At 43.9% G+C, this 14,216-nt stretch overlaps 1 protein-coding gene across 1 annotated transcript in view; it reads left to right on the forward strand.

The window, feature by feature from the left end:
• Nucleotides 1-14,216, forward strand: part of adam12a (ADAM metallopeptidase domain 12a) — a 61,550-nt gene that overhangs the window by 46,160 nt on the left and 1,174 nt on the right. The window contains exons 12-21 of the mRNA XM_028430384.1: nucleotides 5,147-5,324; nucleotides 7,566-7,655; nucleotides 7,779-7,974; nucleotides 8,071-8,179; nucleotides 8,376-8,574; nucleotides 9,374-9,451; nucleotides 10,388-10,496; nucleotides 10,817-10,952; nucleotides 11,133-11,247; nucleotides 12,367-12,627. Of these exons, the coding sequence (XP_028286185.1) occupies nucleotides 5,147-5,324; nucleotides 7,566-7,655; nucleotides 7,779-7,974; nucleotides 8,071-8,179; nucleotides 8,376-8,574; nucleotides 9,374-9,451; nucleotides 10,388-10,496; nucleotides 10,817-10,952; nucleotides 11,133-11,247; nucleotides 12,367-12,627 (1,471 nt within the window). The remainder of the gene's footprint in view (nucleotides 1-5,146; nucleotides 5,325-7,565; nucleotides 7,656-7,778; nucleotides 7,975-8,070; nucleotides 8,180-8,375; nucleotides 8,575-9,373; nucleotides 9,452-10,387; nucleotides 10,497-10,816; nucleotides 10,953-11,132; nucleotides 11,248-12,366; nucleotides 12,628-14,216) is intronic.

Raw genomic sequence — 14,216 nt, forward strand, 5'->3', positions numbered from 1 at the left:
TAGCAGAGGCGCTGGGATGTTCGGTGCTGGAAACATTGGTGTATCCGTTCCAGACAGGGTCTAGTGGTCTGTGGGAGCCTCACACTGCTGTTTGTGCTGGAAACGTCTCTCTGTATTTGGCTTGGAGCAGACCCATGAAAAACACGGGAACACTACTCTTGATTATAGATGTAGAAAACAACACAGCAGCAAGACATAGATTTATATTTAACAGTGATTGAGGGTATCCCTGGCCAAGGACGTTGCCAAAAATGGCAACACAATGAACATGAAAAAAGAGCAAGACATGTTCACTGAAGTGGGGAAAAAATAGTTTTGTCTTTCCATTGCTCTGCCTGTTTTTATGCTCCCCCTCTTTTCACAGATGGTTAGAGTGATGCTGTTCTTTGATATGCACACAACTTTAATGTCAGAAAGTCTCGGCGTGACTCTGAATAAATAGTTCAGTACATGTAAAAACTGTCTGTTAGAGGTCTACGGCTTCTGTGTAGTGAAAACTTACCACCTTGAACTATGTGAATCTGAAGTCATATGTAGCTGTGACGATGTTTTTGTACCAAACATGAAGAGAAACAAAATGAAACATGAATATTTAGTGTTTTGTTCTGCTCTCCGCAGAGAGGCTTTTTTTCATTTCTGCAGACAAAAGAAAGAAACAATCTAGTCCTTGGTTTCAAAATAATCCTCTCTCATGTTGTTATTGCTCCATGTTGCTGCTGTGTGATTTAATCCGGGATTAAGAAAGCAATACATTTAAATAAGGATGTTTAGGAACTCTATATTTTTTTCTCTCATTCTGCCTCTTCAGTTAATTCCAGATCAGAATCATGTACGTCTCTCTGCTATGCCTCCCATGGGTCTAGCTCAAGCCCCTCACACTTCTGTGCTTTAATATGGCACATGGCCACACACACACAGAAAGAGACAGGGGCTCTGCTGTAACCTGAATGCATTGTTATAACAATCAGCACAATGTGATTATACAGAATTCTTCGACACAAGGCCAGCCGTACAAAGCTGCACTGATGATCCGCCCCTGCACTCAGTAATTAAAGGACCTGGTAATCCCTGCCCACGCTGTCAGGCATGATTATTCAACACACATACATGACAGATAAGGGGTCGGTTGCCAGTGTATTGTTTGAGTGAAGCAAAGACCAACAAAGTTTACAGTTGGAGAAGGGGAACTTCAGCGAGGAATTTAAATGTGCCGGTGTTCTGTGTCCAACACATGACAAGGTCGCCAAACTTCTCTGCAGATTTAACATGCACTCATTCACATGGCCACAGGAAGGTGTATATCTACACAAACACAGGTTGATTTACCTTCATATCCTGCAGACAGTACTTTGTTTTTTGCTGATATAACTTCATTGTCACTTTTAAGTACTGACCAATGCTCTTCAAGCTCTCCTGGCCTTGTCTCATGTCCAGAAGATTACAACATCCAGTTCATCATTATTATAGGGGGATGGGTGTAAGAGCTAGTTTGTGGGGGGCAGTAAAACTTGCAAGCTGTCCCAGTGCCAACTGCACATCTGCACAGAGCTTTGCTTGTTTCCTGCTCACACCGGTCACGGCCAATTGTTGTGTCCCTCTCTCCATCCATCTCTCTATCCCTCCATTAGCCCCAAATGAGAACAGGCTGGTGTTTCCCATCCTCTACGATTATATCTCCTTAAAACACACACAAAGCAAATTAGCTCCTTCTGGGTAGTGCATGGACACAGGAAGACATATACACAAACATATACTTACATAGGAAATCCATCTCTCTAAAGACCAGTGCATACAGACCAGTTCCCTTGAGTGATTTCTTTTCAGGTTTGATGATTAAGACTCTTACTTCATTCATTAACAAAGAGGCCGTTTACTGCCATTACTAGGAATTAAGGTTTACTGGGCCGAAAAAGTCATGAACAAGGAGACACAGAAACTGCTGTCTGACTGAGCTACAACTTGGACACGGTGTCTTAGAAACTGTAGAATCTGACTAACTGCTCTGAGATTCAGTATAAATGCCATTTCAGAGGTATGCTGATGATACTGTTTGATACTGTTATTTACAAGCCTTCCCATTTTTATGTCAGTACATGCATGATAAGACGATGACGGCAGTGCTAAATCTTATAACAGACACTGATGTAGTTCCCTTGTCATAAATTAATCAGGAACCACAGGAAGTGAGTCCAATGCATGCCATGGAAATGTGACCCGTGCCCCCCCTGAAGAACAGGAACTCTCCAGTATGCCTTGTTTAATTGGGTCCATAGGGAAATCATTGTGAAAATGCTCTTCACCAGCTACAACATAGGCCAGACTGCCAGGCACCAAGGGCCAACAACAGATCATATCACCTAATGTCATCGCCTAGAGCTCAGGCTCTGCATGCACAAAGGAATCAGTAGAATTCATAAGCGACAGTGGTTTTGAAGTATCAAGTATTTATCATGGTCTCGGCTGTGGTTAGCTTTATTCACATTTGTCTCAGATGTTCATGGTCGTCTAAAATGTAACAAAACTGTGATAACAGAAAAGAGAGGTCAGTATTTTCTTTAAAAAATGTTCTCAAAGATGGTGGAGAGAAATTTGGCAGATGCGTCCTTGGAAGGGGCAACGCATCTGATTCATAGCCGACCCGTGTTTTATGGCTGAAAAGATGTGACATAAGCTGGCTGTGCAGGATGTGCTGGAAAGGTTTTGCAGTGCTCTCTGTGATCTGAGTCACAAGGACAGACAGCCCTGCCCAGGGCCCTGTGTATCAGTGTCAGCGTGATACTTTGCCTTAAGGACAATCAGTGGTGATATACGTCTATGGTCTGTAGTCTCCAGAAAAATACTGCATTAGCAAACACTAACTGTCTTACATTGGCAATGATATTATCAAGAAATGCATACAGGACCAAGATCAAGCCTAAGATGATGAACTTGGGGGGGATTATTTGATTATGCAGTCTATGCCCAGCACGGTTTAGAATTGCCTAAACCAATTAATCATCAAATGCAGTACCTTTAAATAATAGCACTATCACGCACTGACTGTAATTTAAAGACGAGCAAAAGACACAAAGAGCATGATTAATATTTCCCATTGTGGCGCTTGAGCTCAGCAAGGAGGAAAACAACGAGGAGTCTAAGACAGAAGGAAGAGCAGTGGTGAGCAAGATGAGGACAAGCTTAAAGGTCAAACTGACTCTCTTCTTTTTTTGTGGTGACGGCCCAGACGTTCATGAGCTGAGTGGCTGTCTGCAGCGTCTTCAGTTCACCATAAGCTCCAGATGTGCCAACTACAACTGGCCTTGGCGCTGTTTTACTAGCCCTGGGGACTGCAGCTGCTAAATGCCATCCACTGTAATTCATCTGTGCCTCTGCCTGTTCATAGCCATTATTCCTCCTCTCACCACCAGACTGTTGCAGGGTAGACCAATTATTTCTGTATTGCCTCTCATAAAGAACAGCTGGATCCCTGAGTTACCAAAAAATAAAAAAACAAGGATGTGAGTGTTTGTCATGCATTGCATGGGCTGGTAATTGAACAGGGCTGAGTTCATGGAAATTGAATGAATGTAGCAAAAGACACGGGGGAAAGTTTAAGCAAGCAATTTCAGCTCAGGATTTTGGGGGCAAAGAGGAAATCAACAACAGCAGTTGCTAAGGAAGTGGCCTGTCTGTTGAAGAGCAACCTTGACAGCTGTTCATCAAAGAGGAGAGGAAAACAGAGGGCACCATTATGGCTGTTATTATTTCAGCTTTTCTTTATTAGTTTTTCCTTTCATCATTTTATTTTATTACAAATCCACTCTAATCTTTCGCTTTTATCCAGAGCATCTGGAGATCTGCCTTTAAAGTATCCTACTCCGCCTAACACAACCTGTGCATAGACTGTAGAGGTCAGCAGCAGGAGTTAATGTAAGCTGCCTCCACACATGTCAGAAATCAAAGCAAGCCAAGGATGAGGATGAGGCCATGTCAAAATATTCAGTGCCATGACATACTTAGAGCTGTGTTGGATGGGAAAAGTCAATACAGGCAATAGCTGAGCTCAAGGCTCAATCTTATGAATTAACAAAGCCAGATTTGCACTGCATTTTCTGACAAACACACCTCAGTGAGCTATCTATTGAGCTGCCGGTCTGTCATAGTTCTCTGTTATACTTATAACCCCAGCAGCTCAGGCTTAGTATACATTGATTTTTACTGTGTGTCAACGCTTCATGTATTTATTGAGAGATAACAGTGTTGTACAGTTACGGTTGTATTGCTTTCTCAGTCCATCCTCACCAAAAAAAGACCAAACAGCAGTAGTCAAAAGGTCATTTAATCGATCAGTCACCATAGTAGCTGAGAGCATGCACAGTTTAACTATGTGAAAATGCATTGCAAAGGAAGGAAGACCAACCATTTGAGCCCACAGGGTGCAACAGGCACGTGGGTGGTAGAGGTATGATTGATGGTGTACTTCACTGTACAGTTCAGAAATTCAAGGGCCCTTCTTTCCTGTTGAAAGAGACATTGAAGTTGACTTTTTAACTGCACAAAGAGGAGCACTAATATTAGTGTACAGCTTCACTCATCGGTGGAAATATTAAAAATCTCATATGGAGCCTTCGTATGAAGAACTGGACAGAGAATGAGATACAACTGGACACATTCACACACATTTCACACACACGCTGTCATCTAAGACACTATATTATCACAGAAAAGCTCCATGAAGCCACATGAGGTCTCTAACAAAGCTTTTGGCAGACAGAGCCTTGGGCTGTGTGCTTTCCCCATGGAGCAGACCACCCTCTCTGTCTGCTCCAAAAACAATATTAAAAACATACAATACCCCCATTGCTCCCAGATTTATGGGTGTTGCAAGACTTGCAAAGGAAGCACTTTTTGGTTGAAGTCTGTCTCATAAAATTTGTCTAATCAGATCTCCCCCTCTCCACAAGGAGAGAAGTCACAGGGGCTCTGTGCTGTTTGCATCCTGATGGAGCTTTGGAGAGGGTGCAGAGCTCTAGTGGTTAATTGATTTTGTGATTAGCAGCAATTAGCACTGATTACATCAGACTGAAGAGGGCCCTTGTGGGGGATCTTGGACGATTTCCTTGCTTCTCTGTTTATGTCACTCAAAAAGATTCCTCTCCTCCCACAGGTATCCTTTCCCAACAGTGTTCAGCAGCTGCAGCAAGAAGGACCTCCTGGCCAGTTTTGAAAAAGGTGTGGGGATGTGTCTGTTCAACATGCCAGAGGTCAAGGTGCTCTACGGTGGGCAGAAATGCGGCAACGGCTACGTGGAGGAGGGAGAGGAGTGTGACTGTGGAGAGCTGGAGGTGAGTGTGCTGTAGGTCATTGTCAAGACTGGAGACCTCCAACAGCTTCTTTCTTATCTGCTGCTCATAAATCTTTGATAATTATGTTTCCCACAATAAAATAGAGGAACGCGCCAGAGGGGGCTTCCTGTAGCCATGGTTTACTTTGGTTTTTAAAATCAACAGAGCTTTTGTAATGCAAACACCTTCCTTGAAAAATCCTGTTAAAGATCTGAGTGTACATGTATTCATTCTGTGCTCTGAGGAGGTGTTAGTGAGGAGGGCTGTCTAATTGTGATGCCAGAGGAAACACTGCTGTCAACCGTTGAATTATTTAAATGAATCTGCGTTGGCATGCACGTGTCTAATGGTGGCACATGTCGCTAACTGTTCCAACTGCAGGAGGGTAAAGCTATTGATAAGGATGCGGTTGACAATTAGCAGAGGCAGCCTGATGGGAGCAGCGTTATGAAATATGAAGGCGACGTCTCTCCTGATTTGGAAGCATTATTTTGAATTCTATCCCAGTCTAATGAGAGAATGCCTTGTTGTCATTTTGTTTACACCTTCATGCCCATGTGAGTCTTTTTGTGAGCTCCTGAGGCTTCAGCCAGGGTCAGACTGAAAGTGGCCTTGTCCTTAAAAACAAAGCACTAACATAAGCCCCTGTTCCTGAGCCAGCAGCAATAATAAAGCTCTCCACAGAGTCGAGCTGCGTCATGCCAAACCAGGCCAGATCAGAGTGCTCAAACAGCACCTCTCCCTCCACCATTAAAAAGCCTCATTAAAAAGCCTGGGCCCTATTCCTCACAATCACTGGCTACTTCTTTTCAGCGTGACTCCTCTGCCTCTTTTGGCCCCAGGGACCATGGGAAAGGCCCTTAATGGTTTTCAGAGTGAAAGGAGTTCTGGAAGGCCCATCATGTCAGCCGTGTCCCCTGCCAGCTCCATCCAGCTACTTCCTCCTGACTCCCAGCTCTACACTGTATTCAGACTGTAATAGCAAGAGGGAGAGCGGACCCTCGGGGTCCAGTCAGCCCTCCTCTGTGTGAGATCATATATGCACAAGCAGACTTACACGCACACACAATCCTATACACCGAGGCTTGATTGAATCCTTCTTTCCATCTGTATCAGAAGAGGCAAAGAATTACTGATTGGTGCAGCAGGCCATGATAAAGACTAACATGAAACAGATGGTTCTCTACGGTGAGATGGGAAGTGTGGTACAGATACTGTCTATGTCTTTCAGCCATGTCTCAGTGTGTTATTTTGAGCTGATTTGATGTTTTTTTGTTATCTAGAATTCTTAATTGTTCAGCTTTCACATGAAAGAATTAGTTTAGTGCATATCTAAGTATTTTAGTAAAATATGCAGTCGGCTGTTTTCTGAAAGGTTGATTTCATGGTTGTCACGGTAATATCCCAAACGTCTGTTAAGATAAAGCCCAATGGCTTTGTTGAACGTTAAAAAAAAACACAAAACTAATTTTGATCACTACAAAACTACACATCAAGTAAATGGGTTACATTTAATATTTAGATTTAAAGTCTGCTCAGACTGCTCTGCTGCATTAGAATTCAGAAAACGAATGCTTGAATAAACAAGAGTTCTGGAGTGAGCTTTATTTCATGATGACATGGGCTCAGTTTCTGTCTGCAAAGTTACACCTACCTGCACACAAGCTGATTTGAGACAGGAAAGTTGTGTAAATCTCCACGCTGTAATGTAAAATGTTTCAAGAACCTTTTATCCTAAATTAGAAAACCCTGGTGACACGGCCGGTCATCGACCTGCAGTGTATTTATGCACACAAATATGTTCTGCAGGCAAGCTGTTAGCTAGTGTTGCACTGCAGATCAGTCAAGGAAGGTTGTTATTTAGGGTTCTTTAACAAGTAACTTTACTGGGTACTACAACATTTTTTTAATTACGCAGTATTCTATTTTGTCCATTCATTGAGGGATGTTTTGCTCTGCTCTTCTTTTCTCAGTCTATGGTTTCAGGGGACTGAATGGGTTTGTAAATCCTGTCAGATTGGTTTTTGAGAGGACTAGAAACCTCTGCCAGGTTTTTTTAGTTGCTACAGAACTCAGCCCTGCTATGGCTGCATTCCCTCTGATAACAAAGTCTGAGCTTTTGCTCTGAGGTGAAATGTGATCTTTGTGCTCAGTTAATTTTTCTTTACTTTTGTTCCGCCGTACTTACATTTCTTTTTTTTTCTCTGCTTGCCTTCATTTTTCATACTTTCTCATTTGAAGGAATGTATGAATCCCTGCTGCAACGCTTCTACCTGCACGCTGAAAGGAGATGCAGTCTGTGCACATGGACAGTGCTGCCAGGACTGTCAGGTAGACTGATCAGCCAGCTGTGTCACTGTGTTTTCTCATGCATGTTGACATAATGATATTTCTCCAGAGTTTTTTGCTTAAATGTCTTAGCTTGCCTTTGTGTCTGTCTCTTTTGGAGTGTAGCTGAAGCCAGCAGGCACTCCATGCCGTCAATCCAGCAACTCTTGTGATCTGCCAGAATTTTGCACCGGCATCAGCCCTCACTGCCCCGCCAACGTCTACCTCCACGACGGCCACGCCTGCCAAAACGTGGACGGCTACTGTTACAATGGCATTTGCCAGACTCACGAGCAACAATGCATCACACTGTGGGGCCAAGGTATGTGAGAGGCTCCCTCTGGCTCACACTTACTATAATGTAAGTGTGTAATATAACACTTATGCTGTTATTTTAATGTTTTATTCTGTCTTGTAGGAGCCAAGCCAGCTCCGGGCATCTGCTTTGAAAGGGTAAACTCAGCAGGAGACCCTTATGGCAACTGTGGCAAGGACTCAAAAGGCTCCTTTGCCAAATGTGAAGCACGGTAAGACCTGATGTTCCCATAGCAACCACTAAATGCATTAAATTGCGTGTCAGATAAATGGATTGCAGTTAGGTGAATACTCTAGACTGACTGTTATGCATAATGTAACACACTAAACACAGGAATTTCTCAAGATGTACACATCTGGGAAAACAGTGACAATTCAATTACCTCTTTGTTCGCTGTGTGTCTGCAGTGATGCTAAATGTGGCAAAATCCAGTGTCAAGGAGGAGCTAACCGCCCAGTAATTGGCACCAACGCTGTTTCCATAGAAACAAACATACCCTTGCAAGAAGGGGGAAGGATACTCTGCCGAGGTACACATGTGTACTTGGGTGACGATATGCCCGACCCCGGCCTGGTCCTGACGGGCACCAAGTGTGGGAATGGAATGGTGAGTGTGAAGGGAGGCCTGTGAGCAACTACAGTTTTCTAATAATTTGTGTGGAAATGGAGACAGGGCCACGTTTTCCATCTTTATTTGCAATCTATAGTCATAAAAAGAAAAGAGATCAGTGAGCGCCGACTATAAATGAAAATGTACACACACCGCAAATCAATCAAGTGACATCCCTGTCTGCCCTCAGTCGCCTCGTGGTAATGCCTGTTAGCAAGTAAGTTTAAAAACACAGGGTTTGTGTAATACTGCCAGAAGGGGGAGACAAAAGTTTCACATTGTAGCTGTAAAAATCTGCAAGACTGTGAAAATATAATCTATTGCTGAGTGGAAAATGGAGTGACTAAGAAGTTTTAAGAAGGTCTGCAGGGTGTGTCCTCTTGTCATTTCAGACACTTGACCTACCATTACTCAGTCTATTTGGCATCTCTCCCTGATAATCAGTTAACCGTTGGATACTTCACTGTCTAATTTACTTCTCTATGAGCCTCCACCCGTGGGGAGGATCCACTGTGCCCACTGCTGCCAGGCTCTTCGTATTTGGGTGTGGTGCCTTTGAAGCAAGCTGCAGAATAACCCTTTAAAAATCAGCCTTGACAAAATCCCAATAGTGACATAATTATAGTTCATGCTATGCTGATTCACAGCTGAAGTGGTTTGTCAGTGGCAAATAAAAAGAAAAAGTGAGCTGGATCTGGCTGTTTTTTCCCCGCTTAAAAGATTAAAAGGTTCAGAACATTACTGATGTGCTTTTTGAGCTCACGCTGTCAATTTTTCATGTCTTTGTCTGCTTCAGATGTGTCTGAATCGTCAGTGCCAGAATGTCAGTGTTTTTGGCGTGCACGAGTGTTCGGCCAAGTGCAGTGGGCGAGGGGTGAGTACTGCTGTCTGTCTCAAGCCATACTCTGCTAGTTTATATCCCACTCCTCCCTCACTGAGGCTTGTGTTCAGAATGCCCAGTACACATCGGACAGGGTCATTAGGATGAAACGCAATCAATCATTCTGAATGCTGAAAGGTTCAATCAATTAGATATAATGATTTCAATTACTTTCAACTTTAAGTGCCATTCATCATGCTCTCCGCCAGCCATCCTTCTTTCCAAAACTGTGCTGAAATCTGAAGGCCGGCTTTGTTTGCTGGGAGCAGTGACACACAGTTTGACTTTGAGCTGAGCAGCATGGATATTGGATTTTTTTTAAACGCCACCCATTAAAGATCCACGGGTGGTCCTGTTACAGATGAAATATGTGGGTGAACTGGCCACACCATCAAACATACAGGAGAAATGGTTACAGCGGGCGTCTCTTAAAATGTCTCCAGTTATTACACGGTCGTATTTGTTTGTGTAGCCCTGGTTAAGACATATATAGAGAACTCTGAGGAGCGTTTTACTCACTGAAATGAAAGGATGTCGCTTCTCCAGGAGACAGGGCACCCCTTCATGCACAGATTAGATCAAGATGTTAACTTGGAAAGAGACCGCCACCTGTTCCATATTACACAGATAGGGAATCCTCATAGACTTTACCAATCCTTCACTCTGTACAACAGGAAGACCAGAGAGAGGGAGTGATTATAAAAATGTGGCATGTGCTGTGTTTTTCAATACCAAACGTTTGCTTGGTGGGGTCATTCCTGCTTTTCTTGAGTTTATTAATAATAAAGAAAATCATTAGTTAGTTTGCATATACATTTCTAAACCCTAAACTAAAGGTGTGCACAGGCACAGTCTGCACTCTGCACACACCCGTACATAGCTCGGTGAGCTCATCTAAAATTTAACTGTCTGCCTTTTAAAATGCTGCAGGTGTGCAACAACAACAAGAACTGTCACTGCGAGGCTCACTGGGCGCCTCCCTTCTGCGACAAGGCAGGTTTTGGAGGGAGTGTAGACAGCGGCCCCATCAGACTCACAGGTAACAGCACATCACTCACTGCAAGAGCGCTGTGATGCAGCTCTGATCCACAGCACTTTGTCAGTGATATACTGTCATCCTGTTGGAGGATCATAGTTCCTACAATAAACACTGAAGTAAAACAATAAAATAATTCTCAGTCACTCAACTTTTTCCCATCTTCTCCTTGCTCCTCCAACTCTTCTTCTTTTTCTTCCTCACCCTCCCCAGTGCATGAGAGAGAGAGAGGGAGAGACTACATTGTGATTGAGTAGCTGTTAGTTTCAAACACAGCAAAACTCAGGACTCTCCATGCTTGTGTTATTTGTGTTCCTGAGCAGGCAGTGGGAATCTGACAGTGGGCGTCCTGGTGGCTCTCCTCACTGTGCTGGGAGCCGGTCTGATCATCTGCATCAAGAGGAAAGCTCTGCTGGGCCTGCTGTTCACCAGTAAAAAGAATCCAATTGAGAAGCTCAGGTGCTTTTTTCCAGAGCTTGATAATTAAATGATTTGTAAATATTGTATGTCTTTTTCCCCACAGAGAGACATTTGGTCACCCTGTGAATCCAATTACAGACTTTAATTGTTTTCATACTCCAATTTGAAATATGCTTACTAACAGCAGATCACATATATAATTTCTTCTTTGTATTACAGATCGGTAAGCACTGCCATCAGCGGACCATCAGCTTCAAACCAGCCTCCCTCTGCGAGCACAGCCTCTCCAACTCGACCGGCCCCGCCTCTGCCACACAGCTCCACCATCTTCAAGGTCTCTAGCTCCGCCTTTGACAGCCCCATTACAAACACACACACATCAATCTGTACAGTATATATCTCAAAGAAACAGAGGATCAGCAACAGATGATCTGTGTTGTGGTATCCTTCTTGCAGCTGTTTCTATAGCACAAATCACTCCAAACAGGGACTGACGTGTTGTTTTCACACAAATGGCAGCGCATTCAAATCCAATTAAATCATCCCTCTCTTTAGTTGGATGTTGGATGTGTAGAGGAGGTGGCGGTAATGGAGTCTGCGGCGAGCAGCGGTGTGTTCATGACACTTGAATGCATTTCTTGTCATTAGCAGCTGCCTGTTAAGAGGGAAACTGATTTATCTGCACATTACACCACATGAAGGATTTCGGCGCAGCTGCTTACTTGACTTCCAGAGTCATCCTGTTGCTGATAATTGCAAGACAGAGGATGGCTATTTTTTTGTTTGTTTGTTTGTTTGTTTTTTGCTGTGTGCCTCCATCACTGTATGATTAACCACTCTATTACTGGCCTGATGTGCTTTGTAATAGAAGGTGACCCGGGATACAAGGAGGTAGGGCTTTCTGAAGGATACTGTGTCAGAAGAAGCAGGGTGGCACACAGGAGAAGGAGTCTGTTGTGCGTTACACATGAGAGTGATGTTTTCAGTTAGTCGCATGTGGTTTTCATTTGGAGTCAGTGGTAAGAAGAGAAAGGATGTAAGACTGTTTGATGTAAGCACAGTGCAGGTGAGGTCATTTTCCAGTTGTCGTGTTAAACTGCCAAATGAGTGAGTGTGTGGTGTGTGCACATCTGGCCAGGTCTAAATATCAGGCACTCATATTTTGGCTGTATTCTCTGTCTGAGTGTTTGTGTGTGTGTGTGTGTGTGTGTGTGTGTGTGTGTGTGTGTGTGGGCTCTTTAGCTGTGTCCATTCTTAATAAGGCTAAGTGTGTGTTCAGGGGACAGTCTTCCTTTTTGATGATTTGCCTGAAGAGGACACTGGGAATAGAGAGCAACCAAGAGGGATTGTTTGATTTATACATCTTTGACAGATTCAGGAAGAACAGCAGAGGAAGGAGGAGGTTAACATGACTGTTTCTGACAGGAAGCATCTGACTTTCATCTCTCCACAGCCTCCTCACAAGGGGCCAGAGGCCAGGCTTCCACCGGCTCCCTACCCTGCCCACAGCCTGCGCAGTTTGCCCCAGTGCCCTCCAGTTCACCTCAGCCACCCCGTCCCCCTGTCTCTCACCCTGTCCCTCTCCCCCGGCCCTGCGCAGCTCAGACCCCCAGCTCCTCCACCTCACCGAGCCCCTCCGCCTCACATCCACGTTGCACCCAGAGGGGCGTCGTTTCACGGCGGGCCGCACCATAACTCCTGCAGGATGGTCATGGTGAGTGAGTTTCCTGTTTGGAAACATTTTATTTGATGATGTTACTTACTGTAATTCCTCCACCTCGTCTGGGGAGCTTTTACCCGCTGCTGCAGCCTGTAATGCCCGACCAGGGAAATGATGATGTTCGCAGCACTCTCAGACTGGTGTTTTGATGTCGACTGTTTTCATGGATCTTTTGTGCCCTATAAAAGTACAGGCATGTTGACAGTTATGCACAGTCTCAGAAAATAACAAGGTTAACCCAGGAGCTAGCATCACCCAAGCGAGAATTCTACAACACAAACCACCATATAAATAATGAAAACAGAGCCAGGCGGGGAGGAAGGGGGGAGAGGCGGGGTGCAGGAGTGAGGAAGCATGTCCAAATAGCACAGGGTGGCAAACTTGCTGCCACTTCTATTCCATAGAGCGTAGTTATGGAATTGCAGGCTGTTGGAGTTGATGGGAAGAGAAGGGACGAGGCTGCTGGTGTGAAATCCCTTTAACTCAGTGATTCTCATAAACCCTTATTAGCTATAAGCTCATATACCACAAATCTAAAATCAGCTTCGCTTTGGAATTTCCAGCAGAGATTCCAAACGGTGTTGGTTTTCTTGCACCTGTTAACCAGGTGATGTGCAGAAGCTCTTGGCAGTTTTTTTGATTTTAGGAAGTAGCTGCTCCTATTTAATGTCAAAGTGATTCCTGTTGGCAGCAGACTCCACCAACAGTATCTTTAACAGCTGTTTGGCAGCTCAGCGGACGTAAGACAGGCAGAATGTGAAAGCTCCCTGCTGGGGGCATTGAAGCCTTATCCAATGGATGAACTGCTGATGGAGCCAGTGGGTTCGGACCCTTCAAGCATCTGTTTGGACACTGTTGGATAGACCTCAAGTTACTCCTATTACATGACAGTTGGCTATTAAGAGATAATAGCTAATAGCTAGAGATCTGTCCACACCTGCTTCCAGTGTGGATTTTTCCCTTTTCCACTGGTCTTTTTTTACCACAGAAATGAATGAGTTTACACCTGTAGGACCTCTTCAATGGCTGTTTTTTGTGGAAGAAAAGGCTCCCACTGCAGAGTAGATTTCTCTGGGTAGTCAGCTCACTGCTGATGGGTTAAACTCAATGGTTTCTTACCTTCAAAATGTAAAAATAAAATAGAAAGGGAAGTGGAAAAAGTAACAGATAAGAGCAAATTGTTTCATTAGGTCACCTTGTAGAGCCAGTGGATCAGTTCTTGATGCAGTGTAGTTCAGGAGTTTATCAGGGAAATCACTGTACAAAGTCTGTTTTGTTTTTTTTTTTGTGTGAAATGTTTCCTCTACATTCAACCCATCCATTAGTAAAAGACACACACACACAAACACACACACTCAAACATGGGGATGGCAGAGCTGCTTCTTCACGTTCACACATTTCTTCCTGCAGGTAAAATTCCCACATGAGCATGCAGCTTTCTCCATCTTTGCTCTTCTTTCTTTAGAATATAATATTTTCTGCATTACTTTACACACCATTCCAAAGAAAAGCTGCTATGATTTGGTTTCAAATTGTATTTTTGGTCAAGATTAGGTGCTCTGAGCAGAACACAAGTGAAAAAA

Source organism: Parambassis ranga, chromosome 19 (genome assembly GCF_900634625.1).
Source record: "Parambassis ranga chromosome 19, fParRan2.1, whole genome shotgun sequence".
Classification (NCBI taxonomy): Eukaryota; Metazoa; Chordata; class Actinopteri; family Ambassidae; genus Parambassis; species Parambassis ranga.